This window comes from Armigeres subalbatus, chromosome 2 (genome assembly GCF_024139115.2).
Source record: "Armigeres subalbatus isolate Guangzhou_Male chromosome 2, GZ_Asu_2, whole genome shotgun sequence".
NCBI lineage: Eukaryota > Metazoa > Arthropoda > Insecta > Diptera > Culicidae > Armigeres > Armigeres subalbatus.
In genome coordinates, this window is record NC_085140.1 from 98570770 (window position 1) to 98595460 (window position 24691).

The 24691-nt window shown below is 37.5% G+C and overlaps 1 protein-coding gene across 3 annotated transcripts in view; it reads left to right on the plus strand.

Moving 5' to 3' along the window:
- LOC134210300 (vesicle-associated membrane protein 2) overlaps positions 1–10060 on the plus strand; it is an 88648-nt gene extending 78588 nt beyond the window's left edge. For all 3 annotated transcript variants that reach the window (XM_062686346.1, XM_062686345.1, XM_062686347.1), the window contains one exon: positions 7435–10060. In XM_062686346.1, coding sequence (XP_062542330.1) covers positions 7435–7607 — 173 coding nt within the window. In that variant the 3' untranslated portion in view covers positions 7608–10060. The remainder of the gene's footprint in view (positions 1–7434) is intronic.
- Positions 10061–24691: the final 14631 nt, after the last annotated feature.

The following is a 24691-nucleotide window of genomic DNA, read 5'->3' on the forward strand; positions in this document are numbered from 1 at the left end:
TGTTCCAAAAGTACCTTTTTTATTGTCTTTATTAGGGAGACTTTCAGCCCGAGGCTGGCTCGTCTCCAAAAAGCACCTATTTTAAATTGCAATTTGCAATGAATAAAGTAAGCTCATCGGAATATGAATCGAACAGATCTCTTCTCAAGGTGTGTAGTGAACTATTTACAGTGATTGTGGTGCTTTGATTTAAAAATGTTGTGAACAAATAGCTGTACGGATTTTGATCCTATGATTTGAAATCCGTCTACAGTGGACGAATTTCGATTCAGGAGGTGTTGATTTCCTTCATTATCTTATCATGGTTCTCATAGTGTTTATTGCGTAAAAGTGGAACACTTCACAAATAGAGATCCTCTTGCAACAGAATCAACGACGAAGTTTTCTAGAGACAGTTACATATAACGAAGTGCTTAAGTGTACGGATTTCGATGCCCCACTTTACAAACAGCACGTGCTTTAAAATTATTTATCGCCCCGCGACACCATGATTCTCTCTCGCCTCCCATTGCGATTTCGACTACTAAAGTTTAATTTTATTAAGTCAAAAAAGTACAACAGTGTCTCCAAACCACTGACAAGTCCATTCTAATTTGGATTTTTTTATCTGAATGGTTGCGATAGCGATTTTGACCATTGAGAGTAACATTTTCTTGACACATTCATAAGACATTTATAAGAAACTAGTTGACCCGGCAGACGTTGTCCTGCATAGTAGGCGAGAATGTGCATTCCGAACTGCCCATGCAAAGTTCCCATAGGAATCACAATTTTAGTTATTCACGGTTTGCTCAACTTTACTCGTAATTTTCCCATTAGGAAATATCATATAAACCCGTCGGAAACTATAACGAATGTTTCTGCTGAAGAAATGAAAAAAATCCATCCAGCCGTTTTCGAGTTATGCGGATACGAACACAGACCATTTCATTTTTATATATAAGAAGAAGATATGTATTGCACATTCTACTGTATCGGATCCGCTGAGGAAATCGTCCACATGAAAATCTTGGCCGATCTTTGATGGGATGTTCCTACCATCCTTGGGGAGTTGTTGGAGACATCGTGTTACTGAATACGATATTCAATTTTACACGAATGGTAATGGCTGCCAACTTGCCTGGGGATCAGTTTCAGTTTGACGATTGTGTTGATGCCGTGGAGCAAGACCTTTTTATTTAGCACATTTGTCAGAATGCACAGTAGGTGCAGTCCTGGTGCAGTCGACCTACACAAACGTCAACTTACCGCTGGGTACCACGGAAAACTAGATACTCTGCCATATAGCCGACATAGCGAGCTTTCGGAACGGTGTTTTTGACCAACTGACGTTGCATTCGGGCTACGAAATGGTCCATCGAAATCGACAGAAAGCGCCAGCTTAGGAGACGTCGAGTTGACTTAAGGTGCCTTCCTTCTTAGGCAGGCACACACGCACTATGACCCGACCTCATTGATCGTGGGCAGGGTTTGCGCTCTCAATAGATAACGAGTGATTAAAGTGAGGCAAATTTTGAATCATTACTCAAGCGATGAAAACAAGTTTATCAAACTTGTAAGCAAGTACGAAAAAAACATAATCGGATAGGCAGCACCCGCCGATAAGTGATTAGCGTAACTTAATTAGCGTAAGTTTTTCCCGTAACACGGTAGATCACTTTGACGTAGTGTGTTGCGGTGTAAGATCTACCAAACAGAGCCCTAACCTAATCCATTTTTTTAGCTAGGGCAATAAGTTGTGGTAATTAAGGATTCATCGTATTTAGTCCTCGCTACCAACAGCAGTCTCAGAAATAAAACATAATTAATGTTACCTTGCAGACAGTTGAAAGACTCGAATTCCTATTGTTTGAGGCTAAACTGTATGCAGCGGAAACAACTTTTCAAGCAATTAGTTAAAAAACCTCGGTACCCGGTCCTAGGCTGAACTGACTGCTGGAAAAATCGAGTTAGGGGTTTAAATACGTACTAACTCTTCTTGAACTGGTGAACAATGGTAGTGAGAGGAACACACGGAAGTTCTTATTACTGAACAAATTCTCTTGCTTGAAATGGTCTTGTAGACAGAGCTAAATCCCGGGTTTTCATTGTTTACTGGTGATATTCTAGAAGCAAGACAAGGATGTGGCTAGGGCTCCGATGCATGGCCAAAAACAGTATCACTGTTCTGTTTTCTCAAGAAAGGATTGATTTCCTATTGATAAGGGGCGCGCCTTCAATGGGATTGCTCTCTATGAAGGGTCTAAATAGCGGGACCTTGTCATGGTGGTCTTGAGAAAACAAAACAACAACTGTATCGAAACCGATACTGCATTGCTTCTCAATATCACTGGAGTAATTCGACATGCACTTAAACACTAAGGATACGGGTAACGCTACAATAGATCTAATAATTGGTCGCAGTGGCACACTCGAACAGGAAAAAAAGTGATTAGCGATAAGTGATAAGCGCTTCATTCTTCCTCATTTTGTGATAGGGACCATATTTTTATGGCACAACTGTGTAAAACAAGCTGAAATGCATCATCAGAAAATTAGATTCTGAACAAGAATATGGTATTAAAAAATGTGACCATTCCGTAGGAGCATGGACTTTCACCATGGCAGTAGACAGTCGGACAGTTGAGAAGATGGCTTTCGATTATCTTGTGGCAGATGGCATGGAAACAGACACTAGAGCCAGTCTCACGAACTCGTCGTCAGTTTTGAAGGTTTCTGGGTGCTGGATTCCGAAATGGTAGTTTTGCTTCGGGTGGTACAAGCTCTGGCAGGGTTTTAAGGAACACTGAGGCGGATGGACGTTAGACAGGGCTTCTTCTTTCGCACTGTACCTTGCTTTTGTTCCAGTTACATCCATTTTTGAATCACCCTATCCGAAATTGGTCACCCTAGTGACGGAACTAAAAGGACAAATCTAATAATTTTCGGAAAGGGACGATTCTACCAAATATTGAAGAATTCGTACATCCGTTTCATTCGGAATTTCTGTATTATGGTGATTTTCAACGCATTTTATAGCCAAATTTGGGACAATCGCAGACAAAAAGCTTCACATGGCTACACTTTATTTTCGTCCCGATATCAAAGATATAAGTTTGAACTATGTTCAGACAAAATTTCAGCTGCCGCCATCGGCCCATTCGTAAGATATTCATATTTTTCTTAACAGTGTTTTTATTTTACTTAATTTTAAGTAATCCACTAATAAAGCTTTTAAGTCCTTGGTAACACCTCACGATCAGCTTTATAATCATTCTATACCTCAAAAAACTTTTACTAGATGTTATACGCGAAAAAACGGGAAGAAAACCATTGTATCGCTGTTTTCAAGGAAATAACGTACATTTCCATTTACAAAGAGCATAGGTGTAAAATGTCAAAAAATAAGTTTGCAGAAGAAGGTTTTGCTCTATGTCGTTTCTATCAAAAGATAACACTTATCTAGATAAGTTTTAACTTAATTAAATAAAAACAAAACTTATCAAAATGTAGCTTAGAATCATCCGCAGCAGTGTGCTGAAAGCGTTAATGAATAAAGCTTCCAATGAATGATTAAATTTGTTATGATTAAATCATTCAATTCTATGATTAAAGATTATGAATAATGATTTATTCGTTTTTGACAATGATTAATGATTATGATTAACGATTAAATTAATTTTTGACAATGATTAACGATTATGATTAATGAATAAAAGGTTTAGAGTATGATTAACGATTATCAATCATGATTAAATGTTGACACAATATGTGTATGATTAATGATTAACGATCGATATGATTAATGATTGATGATTATAAATAATCAAATTGAATGATTTGCATAGTGATCAAAAAGCAAGTAGCTTTTTTTTCAAATTGGTTTACTAAAAGGTATAGAAATTATATAATTATGATTAAAGATTATTGAACAAAAGCGATGTATGCAATGATTAAAATTGATGATTAATGAATAAACTCAAAACAGTTATGAATATGATTAGTGATTAATGATTAAATTTAAAATTCTATGATTAATGATTAGTGATTAATGATTAAATCGTATTTGTTGTATGATTATGATTAATGAATAATGATTAAATAACCCATTATTCATTAATCATGATTAAATCTATGATTAATCACTAATGCTCTGTAAGACACCAAATCTCTAGAACGTATACAGAGAGTGCTGAAAACAGCAGTCACTGTTCAGTGAAAGCAGTATCCGTGCTTGATCTCCCAAAAAGGTAATCAACTCGCTATCTATCGTTGCTTGTCGAACTCTTCCATTCCCTCAACATGCTCTGACCTAAACGACTGCACATAATATGAATTAGCAACAAGCTCCTATACGATGTCGGTTCATTAAAATTTTCACGCAGCGTTCAAAATGGTCGGCATGTGATATAATAGCAGAAGAAGATGGTAGCCTGTATAGGCTTGACTGGATCCTTGAACGCTACCAGCATGTAGTGGAGCTTGTCAACAGCTACCAAATTCTTTTGTTATGGATAAAAAACTCAGGTTTCTCTTAATACAAGAAGTGTTACTTAATACTTGAAGAAGTGAGTGAATAGTCCCAAAAACTGTTGTCATTAGAAGTTGGTGCACCATGCGTCTCCATAACATTCATGGAGATTGGAACGTATTAGATTGTCAAAATCGCTTAGTATTCTACTTTATATGAACACTAGACAAACCTTCACGATCTCGCTCGGGTTTTATTTTCGATCTGTCATTCATTAAGTTGATTGCAGCGTCGTGCTCCAGACCGATTTCAATTTGAGCTTGATTTATTTAGAACTCATGAAACTTTTGCGTTTTGACATTTTTCCAACTTTCCCCGTCAAATTGGTCAACTCTATGTTCAAACATAGGTGATCCTAAGACGAATCCATTGTTAAGAAAATTTGGCAAATCGATCCATCCATTCGTTAGTTATATTGCCTCAAAATAAATGCAAACTCATATGTTTATTTTTAGAGATAAAACGTTAAGAGACCGGCTGAATGTTTTCATTCTATATCTATCGATCGGCCACAAACTCGGTGTTTTCTGAGGTAATTGACATGAAATTCCTGTTCCTCGACTGTTTTTTCGGAACTACTGGAAATTTTGCAATATATCAATGCAAGATTTGACTTATCTGTCAAACTACGTCATCATGCAATAATATATGGAACTCACGCAATGTAAATAACACACGCTATGTTCATCTTACCTAACATCTCGTTAAAATTAACTCAAAAGGCGAAATGTAATCGACATTTAAAAGTGATGCAATTTAACACCCTTTAGTTTAGGCGGGTCTACAAGTGACGCATTTGGCTCGACTCTCTACATCTCGAGTTCCAAATTTTGATATTTCTTCCTATGTCGATGGTTTTCTCGGTCTCTTCAATCCACGAACATTTTTTTACATCTCGATAACCTCCCTATCTCGATATCTCTCTATCTTGATGTGTTCTAATCAAATTTTCGCATTCGCTCTCCCTATATCGATATAATCAAATTTCTAGGCTACGGACCATCTTTGGGCAATAACAAATACATCAACAACAAGGAATGACATTTTATTTTGTTGTCGTTCTTCATAGCAACGAGTTTTTTTTTCAATCTAGTACCCACCTTAATGCTTCTTCCATTCGTCGATCTCTCCTTATCTCGATGGTCCCTTCAAAATCGAGATAGGGTAAATGATATATTTTGGACATGTACATATTTTGGACAAGCCTGAGCTTTTTCGATCAATTTTAGATAATGTGTAGGAAAATTTTTATCGAAAGTATTATCATTGCATACTTTTACCTCAACTCTAGCGGCTCCTGATGAGAATTCACAAAACAACTATTATTTATCTTTAAAATTATCTAAAATGTAAAGCTTTCTACCAAAGTGCCTGCTGGACGCCAGTATGCAGGAGAACATGCATTATAGGACTCTTCGTAACATGCACCTGAAACACGTTTAAATTGGTTCAAACGGCAATCTTGAGGTCCTGCGGCCAAAGTTTAATTGTAATTGAGATACTAACATATTCCAATCGCTTAACATGAACTTGAGACGGATGAAAAAGGAGTGACCAAAATGAAGTTATGGTTTTATGCATCAGACATTTATTGGTCACCCCATGTACAGTACATGGATGAACCATTAATTGCCAACTTTCAGGCGGTTTTCAATGATATCGATAAGATTGCGAAACAATGTTAATTTCTGGTTTAATCTATGTCAGTTAAGCAAATAAATGCATTTAAATGAATGTGGATACGTGTAGGTAAGTCATACCATTGAGGTTTGTAGGTGGCCATTAAATTAGGAGAAAATGACTCTGTCCAAAATATATACATTTTCCATGTCGAAGTTATATATTTGATGTCCAAAAAGAAAATATTTCAGTTCGCAGTATATCACAGTTTACACCTAGTAAACGTAATTTACTCGAAAATTGAGCAATGGAGACACAAGACTAATCATAGATTATGTATTTGGATGAACCTAGTGGTTTTCAATTGTTTTATACTATTCAATCTCGATATATTTTCTAATAAATGTCCTGCGCTTGTCCAAGATACATCATTTACCCTATAGAGAGTAATATATATTTTGAAGGTTTTAAAAAGTTTCCACCACTTAACACATATTTACAATTGTGTAGCCTACATTGATTTGAAAAGAAAAACCAATCACACATTTAGTTAAACGTACCAACCAGTTTCACTAACTACACGTGAACCACATTACAAATGTTACTAAACGTTATGTGCTCTAAAACACATCGCTCTGTTGATGTCACTTCCGGAATGATTGTCAAGTTGTATCTTTGATTGCGAAAGGCTGCCTTGAATCATGCTTTCGTCGTAATCAAAATATCAGCTTGTCAATGGTTCAAAGCCCCACTATACCTACCTAAATACTTTGTACCATAGCAAACATTCCAGTCCACCTGTATGAAACATGCGCTGAACAATATCGCAATACTAGCCTGTATGTACGTGCAAAATCCCAAACTGCAACCGTATGGGTTCGTGACCCTATAGCCTACTATGATCAATGTTTCGGTTCGAACTTCAGCAGGGTCACGATCTGATGCGGCATGCGGTTTGATAACCAACCACACATTTAGAGCTGCGTAAATTCCTTATACAATGTTAGCGCCTGTATTCTGTATAATTGTAATATCCTAGCCGAGTGGTTTGTCCTTTAGCTGCCAATGTTGATTGTGACTTAGCAACGCAAAATTATGCCCTCTATCTCTCGACTTTACATGTACAATTGGATCGATATCTTTTGTTTCCTTTCTTGAACTGTCTGCGTAGTAGGTGGTATTGGTACCATCACCTCGTGTGAAAACGTGTTTGTGTGTGATTGGAATGCTTTCATAATATACTAATGCGGAATTGTTTCTTTTTCTCATTTTTTTTTACTCGTCGCATTTGTGGCGACCTCTAGCGAAATTTATGCCAGCTGAACAACCACAACAGCCGATGATGATGGCCCCGCAAATCCCGATGCAGCAGATGCCAATGCAGGTACAGGGTGGCCAGCAAGCCCCGGCTGCACCGGCGGCACTCGTACAGGACATCTCGTCGCTAGTTTCCAATCAGCATCAGTTTAAAAATTAAAGTCAGTAAAATCATAAGAAACATACTAACTTAAAGGTTATTCGGCGGTAAAATGCAAGCAAGTAACAGAAGACAAAACACACAGAACAACAAGAACACTCACATAAAATGATACAATTTGAAGAATTATTAAAGTATATAGTGACGACAAACAAAAAACTCTTCACATATGATCTATTATACATATTTATCGAACAAGAGAAAACAAAAAGTAACAAATGGGAAGGTAATTTGTTTTCTATCCTTAATCATTGATCAAATAAATTTATGTATCTTGTTGAATATTTGTTTAAATTTGTCTGGTGACAATGCGATAAATTCTAAGTTATTAAGCGTTGCTCCCAAAGTTTTTCCGCAAGTTTGTTCCAATTGCAGGAAGTGCAAAATGTTCTGTCAACATACTCAACAAGAAAAATCCCAGAGTTACAAACACGTATCAGTAAGGAAATAAATTAATAGAAAGCAAGAACATACAGCACACAGAACTAATCACTTAATTATTTCAAGAGCTCCACATTTTGCATGTCCCAAGAGTCGCAAAACACCAAAAAAAAAAGAAAACAAGTGAAGAAATATCGAAAGAAAACCTTACATTATACATCATTAAGCGAAATAGAAAGTTCTTACACTGAGCCAAAAGTGTATGATAAAACTATTTAACTTTCAAGGTTTTTGTTGAAAAACAACACAAATTGAAAACAAAAAAAGAGATGAGTTCCAACGAGATAAGTAACAGCATATTCCAGACCACTCGCACTGTTTGGTTTGCTAAACGAGAATTTAAGGTTAGATCAAAAAATTGTTATAAATTTGAACTTTAGGGAAACACAAATTTACTATAGGACACATCTACAAAATAGTGGAAGCAAGGATACTACTAAAACCGATATAATCATTAGCGAAGTACTACGATTTTCGTCAATGTTTCTTTCACCCTTCGGTTCAAACTTCTTCCAACCGTGCATGCGCCGGATGGTTATTGCGTTTGTTTCACACTGAGACAAGAAAAAAGCTTTGGCTTATTTATCACGTGTCACAGAAATGTAGTTGGAATACCTTGTGGATGATTTCCAACCTTCATTCCACTGCGTACACAAAAACATCTCACATAGAGAAAGAAGGTTTTTTTCCCTGTCGATTAGCGCGACCTTTAGTACAACTCCATGCAAAACGTAGACATTTATTGATAACGACATGATAATCAACAGATTTTTCTTCGACAACATCTCTCTGTGTCCACTTACTAAAACCAGAATAAGAAAAGAGTTTTAAGAGAAGCTAGTTGTCTCTTCTATTAAAGTGTCTCTAATAAAATCAAAACTATTAAAAGTAACGAACAACACAACTCGCCACTGTTTCATCTTTTCGACAAACTCGCCACCCACAATCAGTCATCCATCATCCAGTGATGTGATAACCATTCTTTATGATTTAGCTCACCTACTGACCTACATAGAGATGTGGAGACAACGGGAGATGAGTCACGATCAAGAATAACGTGAAAAAAATCATTTCATAATGCATTCTTTGCTTTATTACCGATTTTGTCCGAAACAACTACTTTCGTGTAATGACGAATCAATGATCCTTGAAAGGTGAAAGTAAATGTAGGACAAAATTGAAAAGAAAACAACTCAACGATGAAACATAGTGAAACCATAGTGAAAAGAATCAATACAAAACTATAAAACAAACGGCATAAACAGACAAAGAAGAAAACAAAACAAATTAGACAACCATGCTGCAACAGAAAAAAAATTAAACACTTACATACATAAAAACACAGATTCACATGTTCACCATTTAGAAAACTAAACATACAAAAAAAATTATTGAAACAAACAATGTGTTATGTAATAAAACTTTGAATTGAATAGTTGGAATATTTCTCTGGAACTACAAAAAACAATTTTTCTTTTCCATTTTACCTTGTTTCATTCGATATCTTTCAACAAACAAAAAATGAACATATATATACTGAGAAACAAATAATAAACAGAGAAAATGGGAAGAACATATAAAAATTACACATATAGCTTTGAAAATTGTAAAAAACCAAACTATAAATTGTTATCTATACTTTTGCGACCCCCCAGTGAGCAAGAAAGAAATTCCATGCGAAACAGGAGAGCAAAATGCGACACTACTGATAACTAGCGAAACCAAAACGAAAAGGGATTACAAAATGTATGTGCGCGCACGAAGCGGAGACAAGAAAAAAATAAATTAATAAATAAACACACAACGGGGAGAAAACAAAAATGTGGAATTATTAGCATGGAGGTAAAATTATTCTGTTCTATATAATCTCGAATCATGCGAATACAAGAAATGCGATCCGCTGAGAAAGTGTGGAAGTAGAAGGCACGAAGAGAAGAAAAGTATAAATAATAATGGATAAACGATATATAATTAATGATTAAATAAAGACAATTAACTAGTGTATGTAAATAGAGGAATGTTTGTCTTCCGGGGATGTTGCTATTACGTTGCAAATGATGACACCACCCTTAGCAGGGTTGTTACGGAGATCCTGAAATATTTTCCGCGCCAAATCCGCGCCATTTCCGCGCGACATGAAACACATTCCGCGCCAAATCCGCGCGATCCAGATCTAAATTCTAAGCAAATACACGCTAAATGTCTTCTGTCTTCTGGGCGTCTTCTCAAAAATTTATTTTTTTACAATTATTACTGATTTTAAATATGATTTAAAACTGCAACATATGTTTGTATCAAACTGCTAATAGGACTAATAAACCGGCAGTAAATATTACAACCCTTCTGAATGGCCTTATTCGCCACTAGAAGTACTGAATGCAAGAGAACAAGAACTAAACAGTCAAAACTATTTGCATAAGCACCGCTTTTTGGATTAGATGATGGCTTTGGCATGATTTGTTCCGTTATTATCAGTTTTTTTTTTGTTGATAGAACTTTATAAAATTCTGCACAAGATACGTTTATTACAAATGAATGTTAAGGCCAGATTTGATCATAATTGATTAAAGATAAACGTGCCAAATATTAAAGACAAACACAAACACAAGACAAACTTGCTTAGATATTAAGGAATTAGACAATGAAGCTCCGTTTTTAAACAAAACTTCTGTGAAACAAATATTTGAATTCATATCAAGAAACAAATAATACAAAATCTAACATAGTTGCTCAAGCTCCGTTGATTTTTAAGTCAGAATCAAGTGTAAATTCCTTCAAAAATTCCAGAGGAATATTTTTAGAAATTTCAGAAGAAATTTCTTTGGAAATACGGCAGAATAGAATAGAAATAAAATAGAATAGAAATTAGTCCGTTATTTCTCCTTCAATTCTTGTAACAAGCTTTTCTAAAAATTCACGCAGTTTTTTTTTACCATTCTTACTGGAATTTCATTTAAAAACTCCGAGAACTCCTGTAGAAATTCATTTTTCGTGCGCCGATTCATCCCAAAGATTTCTGCGGGTCATCCTCCGGAAATTTTCATGGGAATGTTTGCCGAATTCCAACTGCCCTTGGATCTTTATCTGAAGTGCAGAAGTTGCTCCAAATTGTCTGTGGATATTCTTCCGAGAACATCTGTGGGAATTTCTCCGAGTATTCTTACAAAAATTCCCCTGGGAAACTATTTTGTAATTCATTTGGGAATTTTGTCGTGAGTTCAAGTAAATTCTCCACAAATAACCTGCGGAATATCTTCAGAGCTTACTTGCAGAAATCCCTTCATGATTCCTACGGAAATCGCTTTAGAAATTCTTGCAGAAATTGATTAGTGACTTCCTGCGGAAAAACTCCCGGTTCAATTTTTGAGCACTTATTAAAGAAATATCTGTGACCATTGCTATAACTCTTTTGTAAATTCAAGACGGTATTCTTTTCGATTTTCTATAGTCATTCCTGCGGTCACCGCTCCAGGAACCTCCTCCATATATATAATCTTTATAATTTTTCGGGTTTTTAATGCTGCAGAAATCCTCTTTACGCTGTGGAAATTTATTTGCAAGGAATATATACAAGGATCATCATATGGTCCTTGTGGAAATTTCTTAAGGAAGTTTCTGCGTTTTCTTTTGGCAATTCTGTAAAATACCACCGGAGTTAACCGAAAATATTAAAAAAAAACCCGCCAAAGCCCAGAAATAACTTTTGAGAATCATCTTCTAATTTTTGATCGACTTTCTGCGGAAGAAATTATTAAAATGAAGCATCAGCATTAAATCACAGAACATTTTTATGTTTTCAATTGTTGTATAAACCTTCATTCGTACTAGATGAATGTTATAAAGGAAATATAAAATATTCCAATTTTATGAAAGAATTCCTGATGACTTTTGAAAAATGATATGCTGAGTGGTTCATCGTAAAATAAACAACCAATCAGAAACTGACAAATATCTTGGAATTACGAAGAAATTGACAAGATGAAAATGAGTGCTCATGTCCTTCAATAGACATGGTTTATGTGCGTCGTGTTTTAGAATGGATTAAAATGACAACAAGTGGCGTATCTCTCCTCATAACATTTGTTTAAATGATGCTTGAGAGTGTAATGCATGCCATTAAATAAGGACTTGGACATATCAGAGGCGTCGCGTCCGCATGTGCAACCTGTGCACTGCACAGGTAGCAATTTTGTCCCTAACATTTAAACTCTCGATAGATTTCTTGTCATTCTTATCCAAATATATTTGGATTATGTGAATTTATCATATGTTTTGTACAAATTTGACGATTAATAAATACATAATCGTAAAATATGCACAGATTTTTTGATAGGCGGCCTGTGATAGGGCATATGAGGCAACTGAAATGTTGCGATGGGGACGCATTATATTCTACTGTACGATACGCACCGCCACGACCGCCACATGCTGTCCAACGCGTGCACTTTCAGACGAGAACGGTTTGCCATGCATCATACACGCATTATTTTGTATGTGTAGGTCATCCGCTCTAACCGCAATCGGCGATGTATAGGTAGTCAAAGCGTTCATCGCTGGCAGTGCACGGTTTGATGCCGATGTAGAAAAGCACATCGGTTTTGTGTCTACCGAGTAGGTACCTTTACCACTTCAAACAACGCATGCGCGATTGGGTGGAGAGCACGCGATCGGAACAAAATAGAAAGAGAAAAGAGGCTCTCTCAAAACGTGCCATGGCGAAAGTCCGCTGACTTTGAATAAGCACATCGCGATGCATCGGAGCAATAGCGTCTTTCACATTGATTGGGATGTTGGCCTATGAAGAATTTTTCGTTATATCCAAAATATTTTAGGAGCTATCATGTGGACAACTTAGTCGGTAGAGGGGTATGAAGAATGTCCGTCCATCTTTCAGACAAATAATTAATGAAAAAATGCATGAGCAGATGGAGGGAGGTACACATCTAAAACTTTTCGACTTCTAGGAACGTGGTATGAGAATAGCCCTTCCAAAAGAAAATTATTCATCAAAGGAATAAACTAAAAATAGAATAATTAATAATTGAGGAACCACCATGTTTCTAATATGTATGACATGCTAATTACATAATATGTCTATTAGTTGTCTAATCATTTTTAGTATATTTCAATTATCTGGCTAACGTTTCACAATTATTAAGACTCGTCTCATTCTACGAAATAACTAAAATTAAAATTAAAACATAGATACCTTTCCATTGAATAGGTAGATGTCTTATTTGTCATATTGAGAAGCATAACGATTCTCATGGTGATATTTTTTTAAGGCTCAAGAAAAAAATATGCGATGAAAGGACTTTTCTAAATAATTTACCACCGTCTATAGTCTGTCTCTTCCTGTCCTTCGAAAAATTGTGATTGATGTAGTGCAACATCTCGAAACACCACAAATACTCAATCATCTTTTGTTCCCCCTTAATATAACGCACTGTTTATTAAGTTTATTTATATATTATCTTTATTACTTTATTTTTGTGAATTTTGATACAGTGATCAGTTCTTCATTTAATTCGATAAATTGGATGTACCTTAGAAGCAAATAGACGAAACATATGGAAAACACGCTTGAAAATGAATCGTTTATATTGATGTGTCATTTCAGGTCCCTTTAATACGCGTTTTTTCTCGTTATACTTGAACGGTGCACAGGTTGAATAATTGATCACGCGACGCCTCTGGGACATATCCAAAAAATAATGTTAATAAACTTGAAACGTAAATTTGTTCCTCAACAACATTTGGTAATGAAAATAAAGCCCATCTAGATAGGCATAAACGTTTTTATGATAAAACTAATTTTCAAATAAACTTCCTTAGATTTTTTCTTAGAAATTTTCACCTAAAACTAAATCCGCGCCAAATCCGCGCGAAACCCTAAAATCGTTATGTAAATCCGCGCCAAATCCGCGAAAACCGCGAAATCCGCGAAAATCGCGAAATCCGCGTAGTCGTAACAACCCTGCCTTAGGTCTAATGATTCGAATTATATCTCGACCACTTTGGGTAGAATATTTTTCTGTGCTAGCCTCATTATCTCCACACAAATGCAAACAAGAGCCTTAGACTACATTGTTCGCAGATGTCGAGATGAAGAAAATTTGTTACACAACTCAACACATCTGTATAGTGTTATGAACAAATTTGGTGAATGGATATACGATTTTGAGGTTCGTCGCTAGTGAGCTATTAAAGTCGCAATATACACGAATGGATGGAGACGCATGGTACGACGGCTTTGTGAAATAAAAACATCAATAATTCCGTCCAACACAGATAGCTCACGGTCCTCACTCCTCAAAAGAGCTTTTTTTGTTGGGGCGTAGAAGCACTGCGTCCATTGAGTTGAACTTGAACAGCAGTGTTGGCGCATTTTAATTGAATATGAATCAGTGAATTGTTTCACAAACTGAGTATGAATCAGTGGATGCAGTGGAAGCAACGGTTAGCTTTAGATTAAAACTCACGCCAAAAAAGTTTAAAAAAAAACTGTGAGCTTACAGATCGATAATTTCTAGAATAAGCTCAACACACTTTTAATGAATAAGAAATAAACCACATAATACTGAGCACAATGCGCGCGCATAGCTTGGAAATTTGATTTGTTTTTGGTCAAGTTGGAACGAGGTTCCTTTTTTACTGAAATAGCAACGCAAAATTATGCAACATTGTTGCCTCACAGCGAAGTGTTCATTAAGCAATTCCACACTTATTAACTGCGAGATTTCCATATCGAGTTATCAGTTATCATTTAACCGTTTATATACCATGTGATTGGCGCTTTTGCCCTCGGCAGAGTTTGTCAGCTGCGAAATGGTGAGTTGACATCTGGGAAGGAGCGACCTACACAGCTCTGGTCCTCACAAGTTCCAATCTCACGCTTCCACGGGTCGTCCGATGACAATCGACCGCCAGCTGAGGGTTTTGTAATTAGCTGGTAGTGCAGCCTGGGCACTGTTGTCCTTCTGACATCAGCCAGAGTGAGTGGGTGCGACCAAGGGGACCATCGTCCCTAACCCCTAATCCCAAGACGTTAAGCGACCCGTGCCGTGGGCCAAAATGGAAAACCAAGTCAATTCTTCAGTTAGTGGTAGTAGTGTAGGCGACAACCCCTTCGTAAGAGATGGGTTGTTCAGGTCTCCGCCTAGGAGGCCAGAGGCAATAGTCGGCAGCTCGGTGCGCAGCGCCAGCGTGGGACGGCCCATGGCTTGTGGGGGCGATGAATCACAAACGCAATGGGCTTTCGGCCTTTGAGGTGGCGACGGAACAGCTGGATTCCATCATCGAATTTGCGTCATCGAAGCATAATATCAGTAAGGACCTCAAGAGGAGCTTCCTGAAACTTCGAAAGTCGATATTGGACGCCAAGCTGGAGAGGGCGGACCCAGACTGAGGCCCAATGATTCGCGGACTAGGGCAAGGTCGAATCAACGGAGGGTATGCCAGCGAAGACGGTGGTGCCAAAGTCTACCCAGACTGAGGCTCAAGTATTCGCGGGCACGTCGGGGGTGACTGCTCCGACACAAAAACGGGGGAGACAGTCTCCAGGGGATGAGCTACCTGGGGGCCGCTCCAAAACGCGGAGGGTTACTACCCCGAACAAGGGTAGTGGGGCTGGGAAGCTGAACCCCGGCCAAGTACCTCGAAAACCGGGGGAGGAAAGACCTGGAACGGTCCGTCCACCCAGGAAAGACGGTGGTAAGGGGTTACGGCAGGCTGAAAGCTCTCAGCCGCACCAGACCAGAGAAATAGAGGGGGATTGCGCCTCCTGGACCCTGGTCAAGAACAAGAGGATACCGAAGACGTCAAGGACCGAAAAGAAGGCCCAGGCGAATGAGGGTAGCAAGAAGTCTAGGGTAGGCACCAATTGATCCAGGGTCGATGCCCTAGTCATCAAGACGGACGAGGCTAAGTACTCGGACGTCTTGAAGGCGATGAGGAGTGACGTCAAGCTCAGTGAACTCGGCGCCGACGTACGTCGAATAAAACGTACCCGGACGTACACGTGTTGTTCGTGTGCCCACTTTTATGCGCAATGCGTGACCACATGCTTGCCACATGTGGTCTGGACACTACCCCGGACAACCTAGTTTGGAGGATGTGTAAAGATGAAGTTGGCTGGAACGCCGTTTTATCGGCTATCGTCCAAATCGTCTCGGAGCTACACAGAAAGTGGCGCGTGGACTCAAGGATGGCTAGTACAAGCGCAAACAAGAGGGGGTCGAAGGGTACGGAGACGGCTTCATGGGTCATACCGGTGGTCATGCCCTGTGGTCGAACTCGATCCTTTTATTGAACAAGTGGCCGCGCGAAGAACAACATGGTATCGTCGCTTTCGCGGCGTCGGTCAACCGGGCGGGTTCCGAGCCCGAGGACGGAAAGGGGTCCTCGTCAAGGCTGGGGCAGGCGTAGGCACCGCGTCGGCAAGTCCCTCTGTGTGTTGGCGAATAGACCCTATCGCAGAGAGGTCAATTTGGGGTGCACGCGGCATCATCATTCTTGATACCAGTCGTGCAGAGGTAAGCAGGCGCGAAGTCGACCCTTCCCACCTTCCGTTCCGAGGACATAGGGCGTGGTAAGGCCACCTGGAAAGCCGGCAATGCGCTGGCACGATACCATGGTGTTCTTCTAAAAACAGCGAGTCACGATGTTCGATGCTGCAAGGACATGCAGCTAACCTCGAGGGTGCGTTGTGCACTGGCCCCCCTTTGAAGCATTACTTTCTGGTTGGACGAAGGGACGATGGGCTTGGCGACAATGGAAACGGTTTAGCGGGTCGGGGATGTAGTCCTCTCCCTCGTTTGCTATTGGAGGTGGTCTCTAACCCCGCACTTCTTGGACAACCCAGGATGTCTGTTGAGCAGACTCCCCCTCCATTGCTTAGGAAGAAAAAAACACGCACACACATCAATTCGTCGAACTGAGTCGATTGGTCTCCGAGCCTTCTATAAAAAGTTTGTTTTTGGAGCGATCATATAGCCTTTACGTATACTTAGTATGTATACGAGAAAGGCAAAAAATGATTTGATACATTCATGCTAACATAATAGAGAAGACCTAAAAATTTTAGATAAGGTCGTTTTTTTAAACTTAAATTAAAGTTCAAGCGATGCCAGTATGTTTTTCACGATTTCATACGTTGCCATTCCAACAGTTTTTCCTTCGGCCTCTGGTTATAGGGTAGTTGTATTATTTCATAATCGAAATGATTTTACAGCTCTACGTTCTATATTGCTTAGGGTGACCATCGTACTCCACATTCTCCTACTTTTTAATTTACGTCTAAAAAAGTATGTCCTTTGTACCTATGTCATTCGAAAAAGAGAGAATACTTTGTATACGAGAAAGGCAAAAACATTAACAGTTTTCCTAGATGGAAATCATTTCATACTTTATAATACTATAAATCTCGACCAACATATGATTAGGGCTGAAAAGCCAACAATGCTGAATCGAGAAAAATGAGGTTGAAATTTGCTGTGACTAATTCAATATATTGATTGAAGTACAGAAACTTATTTCATTGCCAAAAACATGTCAATGGTATACGTGAAGGCAGATAGTTCGGTGTATAGATAGTAGAATCTATAGATGAGCGAAAGCATGGCTGAGTCGATTTTTTTTGCCCGTGCACACGCGCATATGACGTCACAGCCCTTAACGATTCCATTGAAATCGTGACGTCATGCTCGTTTGGAGACACGTTTGACAGTTCGTTTGGAGACAGAGGATTTATCTTCGCTCATCTATAGAGATGAGTGACGTTTAACGCTCGCACACTGATGTGCAATTCGGCATGTGTAAATACATGTTTGTTTTCCTTCTGCTCATAACCTCAAAATTGATCGAGTCATCACGATGGTTGCGAAGGAGTCAAAAAATATATGGAAATATACTCATTTTTACCCAAACTTTGCTGAGTAGCACCATCTAGGAGTGTTTGTTTTCCTTTTATCGCCACTCACACATTCGGACGTGAGAATCTCAATATATTCCACTATCTATAGTTCGGTGAATAAGTGTGAACGTGTTTTGTATATGATGCGAAACATTTGTTCTGCTATGGACGGTTCGTAAGTAAATTAATGAATATAATTTAATAATTTTTCAGCATATACTATTATCCACAAACGCTCTATATTGTCGAACAGAGCTCCCCATTATTCACCTTATCCACTAACACACATTTTCTTTCCCGAGACATCTATGGAGGTAGTATGGGTTCCCTGCATCTTCACTAGTAGATGTTGAACTAATATTCCTTCCCTTTATTCCGTGATTGTAAGGACGTGGCCAGTGTGGGGTTTATTTAAAATGACTTCAGCGTGTGTTTATAGATTCATACCTCAGCGTGCAGCAAGCCATGACTCTGCCTCTCCTAGTCATAGATCTCCGTGGCGTGCACACCCACTCACGGAGAGCTGCTGTCATCGCATTGTGCTCCGGCCATTTAGGGCCACACATTTTAGCGATCCTGCCAGGTTTTTTTTTATCCCGACGCAGATTTCAAAAGGTGAGTTGAATTCAAGTGGTTAAATATGTAAAGAGTGATGTATTTTAGATTGGAATTAAAGTTGGATTAAATGTACGGATTTTGATTGAATTTAGGTTGAATTTAGATAGAATTTGGATTGACATGGATTTTATTATCTTTATTAGGTTGTTTTTAAATCTTATTAGTAATGAAGTTCAACACCGAACAGTTTTGGATTGCATTTGGGTAAGATTCGGAAGAAATTGGAACTTCATTGAATTTGATAAAATCTCGGATAACAAAGGAAGGCCATTGGCGTCGTAAATTTGTTGTTCTCTAATAATCCATTCATTACTTAGATCTTAATTTTGAAGCTTGTGTTGATTTGTGGCACGAAATAGGAATGAAAGTATGAATCACGTTCTATATTTTGCAACTCATAGTTTGGGAGCCCATGTTCTAAATCATTGTTCTGGTATTAAAACCATGATGTTGAGAAAAGTTTATTTTGGTGTGCAGTTTTCAATTGAGTTAAGCCCTCAGTACACTGTTTGTCATGATGACAAATATTTGTCAAGTTTATCCGGATATCAGACTGATCAGAAATCGACATGGATATCAGGCTGACTTGACAAATATTTGTCATTATGACAAACAGTGTACTGATAGCTTTAACCGCGGTTGCTCAAATGCAACAGGTGTTCAACTTCGCCTCATTTAAATAACCCAGGAAGAAACAAGGATTGCATCCTATGCTAGAAGTTTTTTTTTTGTTTTTCAATGAGAGAAGATGGGGAATGTGCACGGTTAGAAAAAAGTACCTAATATTAGGTACTTTTCACTCAAATCGGGGGTTCAGTTTGGGAACCCAAAATTAAGTAATATTTTCTTGAAATTAAGTAAAATTCACCTAAAAATTAAGTAAAATATACTTAATTTTAAATAGAAACTAACCACAAGTTATGTAATTTTCACTCAACTTTTGTAAACATGAGATTACTCAACGTTGGGTTCCCACACTTTAATGCCCTTGTTGAGTGGTTTTGCTCTTCATTTTATGACAACAAAGGGAAGAGGGAGGGAGATGCAAGAGAAAAAAAGTACCTAAAATTAGGTACTTTTTTCTAACCGTGTGGGGTTTGTGTAAAATGCCTTGTGTTGCGTGTGTTTATAGATTCATACCTCAGCGTGTCAATCGCAGGGGGACTAGACCTGTGCGCCGGCGCGCCACGCCGCCGCCGCCGGTGGTTTTACTCACGCCGCCGCCGCCGACGGTTTTGGGTCGGCGTGCCGCCGATCACAATTTTGCCACGCCGATGACTAATCGCAATAAAAAATATCAATTAACTTGAGTCGAGTCGAGTACGAGACATTAAAGACGGCCTAACAGTTGAGCTGGAAATACGTATCTGTGAAGCAATACATCGTGGTGGAAATAATTGGAATAGTACTAAACTTGTCTTATGACAATTCATGTTAAGGTGGAACTCGTCAGAACTCAATTTCAAATCTACCTCAAGTGATGGTGTCTCTAAGTCGTAGTGACATACATTCTCTTGGTTAAAGAATAAGTTGGTTGATTAGTTTGAGAGTTTGAATAATGCTTTGTCTAGTAAAATAATACATAAATCGTTTAACTGGTTTTTGGAATTTGACCAGTTTTCTTTGTTTTTAGATTTGTGCTAATAGGGCAGATGACTTCTTTGGCGAAATTTAGCAAAATAATTAAATCCCTGTGAATGCTTTTCCAGTTTTTTTGTCCCGAGTAATTTTTTTTAAATCAGTTTTTGAATATGATTGACAAAACCACTTGGTACCGTTTTTTCTTATTAATTGTCACTGTAACCCAGTGCTGGGATGCTGTCGCCTCGCTGCTTAGTATTGAGCAAACCTATTTAATTATATATTATTTTCTTATAATTGTGTCATACTTTATTGTAAAATCTCTAAGAAATGTTATTTCGAAAACTTCTAATTCCTGCAATTCCTGAGAATATTCGAAGAAGTATCGTTTCGACATTCATTTAAGATTTTTTTTCGGAATTCCCTCCCTCCGGATTCCTTCGGAAAAAAAGTCCAGAAACCAGAAAATTACTTCATGAATCCTGCGGGAAATTTCTGTATGTATTTCTTCGGAAATTCCGTACGAAAATTCTCCAAAGATTCCTTTAGAATTTCCATTACCGATTTCTTTAGAAAATCCTTTACGAATTTCATTCGGAATTCTTTAAGGAATGCATACAAAAATGGTTGCAGCAGTTCCTAAGAAAATGTTGTTAAGAATTCCTTCGGAGATTCCTTAAGGAATTTCTTAAGAAATTCCATTAGGAGTTTCTCCAAAAATTGCTTAGGAAACTTTTTAAAGAAATACCTCTGGAAATTTCTTTGAGAATTCCTTCGGAAATTCTTAATTTTGAGATTTCTTGGGCAATTATTCCATGACTTCCTTAAATAAATCCTATCCCTCTTGAAATTCCTTGAGAACTTCTTCCAGCAATTGTCTTGTCTTGTCTTATCTTCGCACATGCACAGCCAGTATTGAAAAGCATCCTGGAAATGTCAGTTGTATTTTCGAGCATTTTCTTGTCTGCATTAATATGTGCATCATATCATAAATATGACACATGAATTAAAACGGCCAGGCCCACCGTGCAGGTTTGAATTTGAGAGACAATCCATAGCTCCCCGGCAATCAGATTATTTAGTAATAAATAACATGATCAACGAAGGGTTTTGAATTTACGAAAGGAAGAAACGGGGACAGCCGTACCAACCGTTTCACATTCAGGGGGAAAGATAATTGACGAATCATTGGTAGTGACTTTGCTAAGAGCATTAATGTACACTCCATGGGTCCTCGACGTCTTGGGATGGGACACAGTTTTTAGTCTAGTGCCCTGGCTTATACACTGATGGACAAAAGTATTTGCATAAATTCAGATAGATTACTATGAGAACTTCTTTCAGCAATTCCATTCAAACTTTCTCCGGGAATTCTTTCAGAACTTCCTGCAGAAATTCCTTCGAAAATGCCTTTATGAGTTCTTTCCGAAAATCTTTCAGTAATACATTCGAATCTTTGTTCAACAATTCTTTTCAAAAGTCTTTTAGTGTTTATCTTAAGAATTCTTTCAAAAATTTAATTAGTATCGTAAGTAATTTTAAGCTTATAAGGAAAAAAAGTTTTGGAGCAGTTCTCAAATGAATTTTTATAGGAGTTTTCGAAGAAATTCATTGAGTGTTTTGTGCAGGAATTTCCAAATGAATTTTTGAAGGCATTTCCAAAAGAGAACCTGAAAGGATTTTCAAAAATAATTCCTGAAAGAACAGCTTAAAGAGTTTTTGAAGGTATTTCTAAAAGACCCAGAAGAAATCCTAAAGGATTTTCCACAGAAATCCATAAAACAATTTCTGAAGGAATTTTTGAAGAAATTTTAGGAGGAATTTTCAAAGGCATTGACGAAGAAATTCCTAATATAATTTCAGAGGAAACGCCTACTGGTATTTCTGACGTAATTCCTAGATTTCTCCAGGAATTCCTTCGAAGTTTTTTCCAGTAATCTGTACTCAATTTCCTTCAAAAAATCCTTTGGAGATTCGTCCGGTAAGTCCTTCGGAAGTTGCCTTCTACAAAAACTCCTCCGGAAACGAATTCCAGAAAGTCTTTCGGAAATTCTTTCGGGTATTTCTTGTAATTTCCTTTAGAATTAGTTCGGAATTTCTTCCACGTATTCCTTCAGAAAATTTGTATAGGAAATTATTCTAAGAATTCTTTTGGAATTCCTTGCAAAATTCTAGGACGAAATTGTAAGAAATTTCTTAAGCATTCCTGAATAAGATCCTTGTAGATATCCGAATTTTCAAAATAACTCCTGAAGAAACTTCCGACAATCTCTAAGAATTCCTTTGGACATTCTGTCGAGACTTCATTCAGGAATTCCTCTAGGTATTTCTTTGGAAAATCTGCCGGATTTTTTTTTCAGGAAATAAATCTTGAAATGAAATAAATATTGAAATTTCTCAAGATATTCCTCCAAAAATTAAATTTAAAGAAGGGTTTCTAAGAACTATTTTAGAACTTCCCTCAGGATTTCCTTAAGAATTTCATCCAAGAATTCTTTAGGAATTTCCTTTGGAATTGCTTCAGGAATTCCTTAGCAAATTCCATCAGGAATTGCTTCGTAAAATTCTTCAAAAATTCTTTCGGAACTCCCTTCGGATATACCTTCCGAAACGCAAATTTATTTTGAAATATCAACAGAAAATGTTTTAGGCTGTGGAAAAATTTACATCGGAAATTAAGTTTGGAATTCCTTTGGAAAATTCTTTTAGGCATTCTTCGGATTTTTAAACAAATTACTTTGGAAATTTCTTGAAAATTCCTCTAGGGGTTCCTTAGAAAGCTCCTTGACATTTTTACCTGAAATTCCCATTGAAATTCTTTCAGAACTACCTTAAGCAATTCCTTGTGAAATTCTTGGGGTAATCTTTAGATATTTCCTCTAGTATGTTTCATTTATTCTCCACATTCTCCATTTCTTTTAATTTTATTCGGGGATCTCTTCAGAAATTCATTCAAAGCTCCTTCAGATTTTTTTTTTTAAAGTTCCTTCGAAAATGCATTCAGAAATTCTGTGGATTGTCGGAATGTCTAGGGATTTCTTCAAAATTTACTAAAAAGGTTCCTTCGGATTTTTCTTCGGGAATTCCTTCGGTTCCATAAGTTCTTCCGGAAATGTCTTTAAAAACTCGTTGGTACATTACTTCAGGAATTCTCTCAGAAAGTCCTTTAGGAATTCCTTCGGAAATTCTTTTAGGAATATCATTGGAAACTATTTCATTCCTTAATAAATTTCTGAATGAATTCCAGCAGGAATATTGTATGATTTTACTAAAGGAATTTCCCAAAAGAGAACATGAACAGATTTTCGAAAGAAAACCTATATGAATTTCCGCAGAAATTCTTACAGGATTTTATCAAGACAAGCTCGGTGATCTAGTGGCTATCGCTTCTGTCTTATAAGCAGGAGATCGTGGGCTCAGTCCCAGGCTCGTCCTTTTCCTTCTTTGAATTTTTATTCTATTTTTTTCGTGTTTCACGTTCTACTAAAACGATTCCTTTCACACTAACAATTCCAAAACCTCCCGTGGCACTTATGAAAGTAGAGTTCTCTGCATCTTTCTTAAGTAGGTGTCCAACTAAAAATCCTTCCCCTTCCCCAGCATTCGTAAGGACGCGGTCAGGGCAGATCTCACATGTTAGATAGTGCCTTGCTTCCATCTAAGATATAGAGATTAGTGCCAAATACAATATCTGTGGTAACGGATGAAAGTAATGCTACTCTCTCACAAAAGGCTATGTTTGTATCACCTACGAATTTGTGCGAATCGCTCAATGCTAATGGTAATGCTAAATTCTCATAGGATTGAGTTTCCCATAGGAGAAGTTTCCCAAGGAATAAAAGTAGGAATATCAAAAAAGCCTAGTTTCTTCCAGAAATTCTTTCAGGAACTCCACCAAGAAAATTTTCGGCATCAAGAAAATTATTTAGCTCTTTTGAGTGGAATGTTTTCACTGTCATAAGACGATGTCTTATGACAGATTTTTGGCATAATTAACCAAATTTCAACGACAATATTCAATTTGATTGGTCATCGTGAACCAGTCTTACTTAGCCAGAGCTCATTTTCAGTTATGTTGATCATCTATTGAGATTTGTGAATACAATAACGCGAGGTGCAAAATAATTTGTCCGTTGTGGCTGTCATTAGTGGATTCCATCGAGTATGTCCTTCCACGGTTCAGGTTTCACACCAGGTAAATGAAGTAGCTGTGCAAATTATTTAAACAAACTAGATATGCAGTACCTAAAACATTGCTCAATTGTGTATGTAACTTGCCCAATGGTAGTTCGATTTTTTTTCTGAAATTTACATATATTGAGAAGTAAAACGACGGAAGTGTATCAAAATCTTGAATTTGAAATAACTTTTGAAAAAAGTTATTTACAAATTCGTCCTGTGACACCGAAATCTAATTCTCAATACTGCTCAGGGATCACGAACAGTTAAGCATAATTTATTGAATTTAATTCAGCAAAATCAGGGAATAATAAAATAGTTTTAATTTAATTAACATTTTGTAATCAGGTAC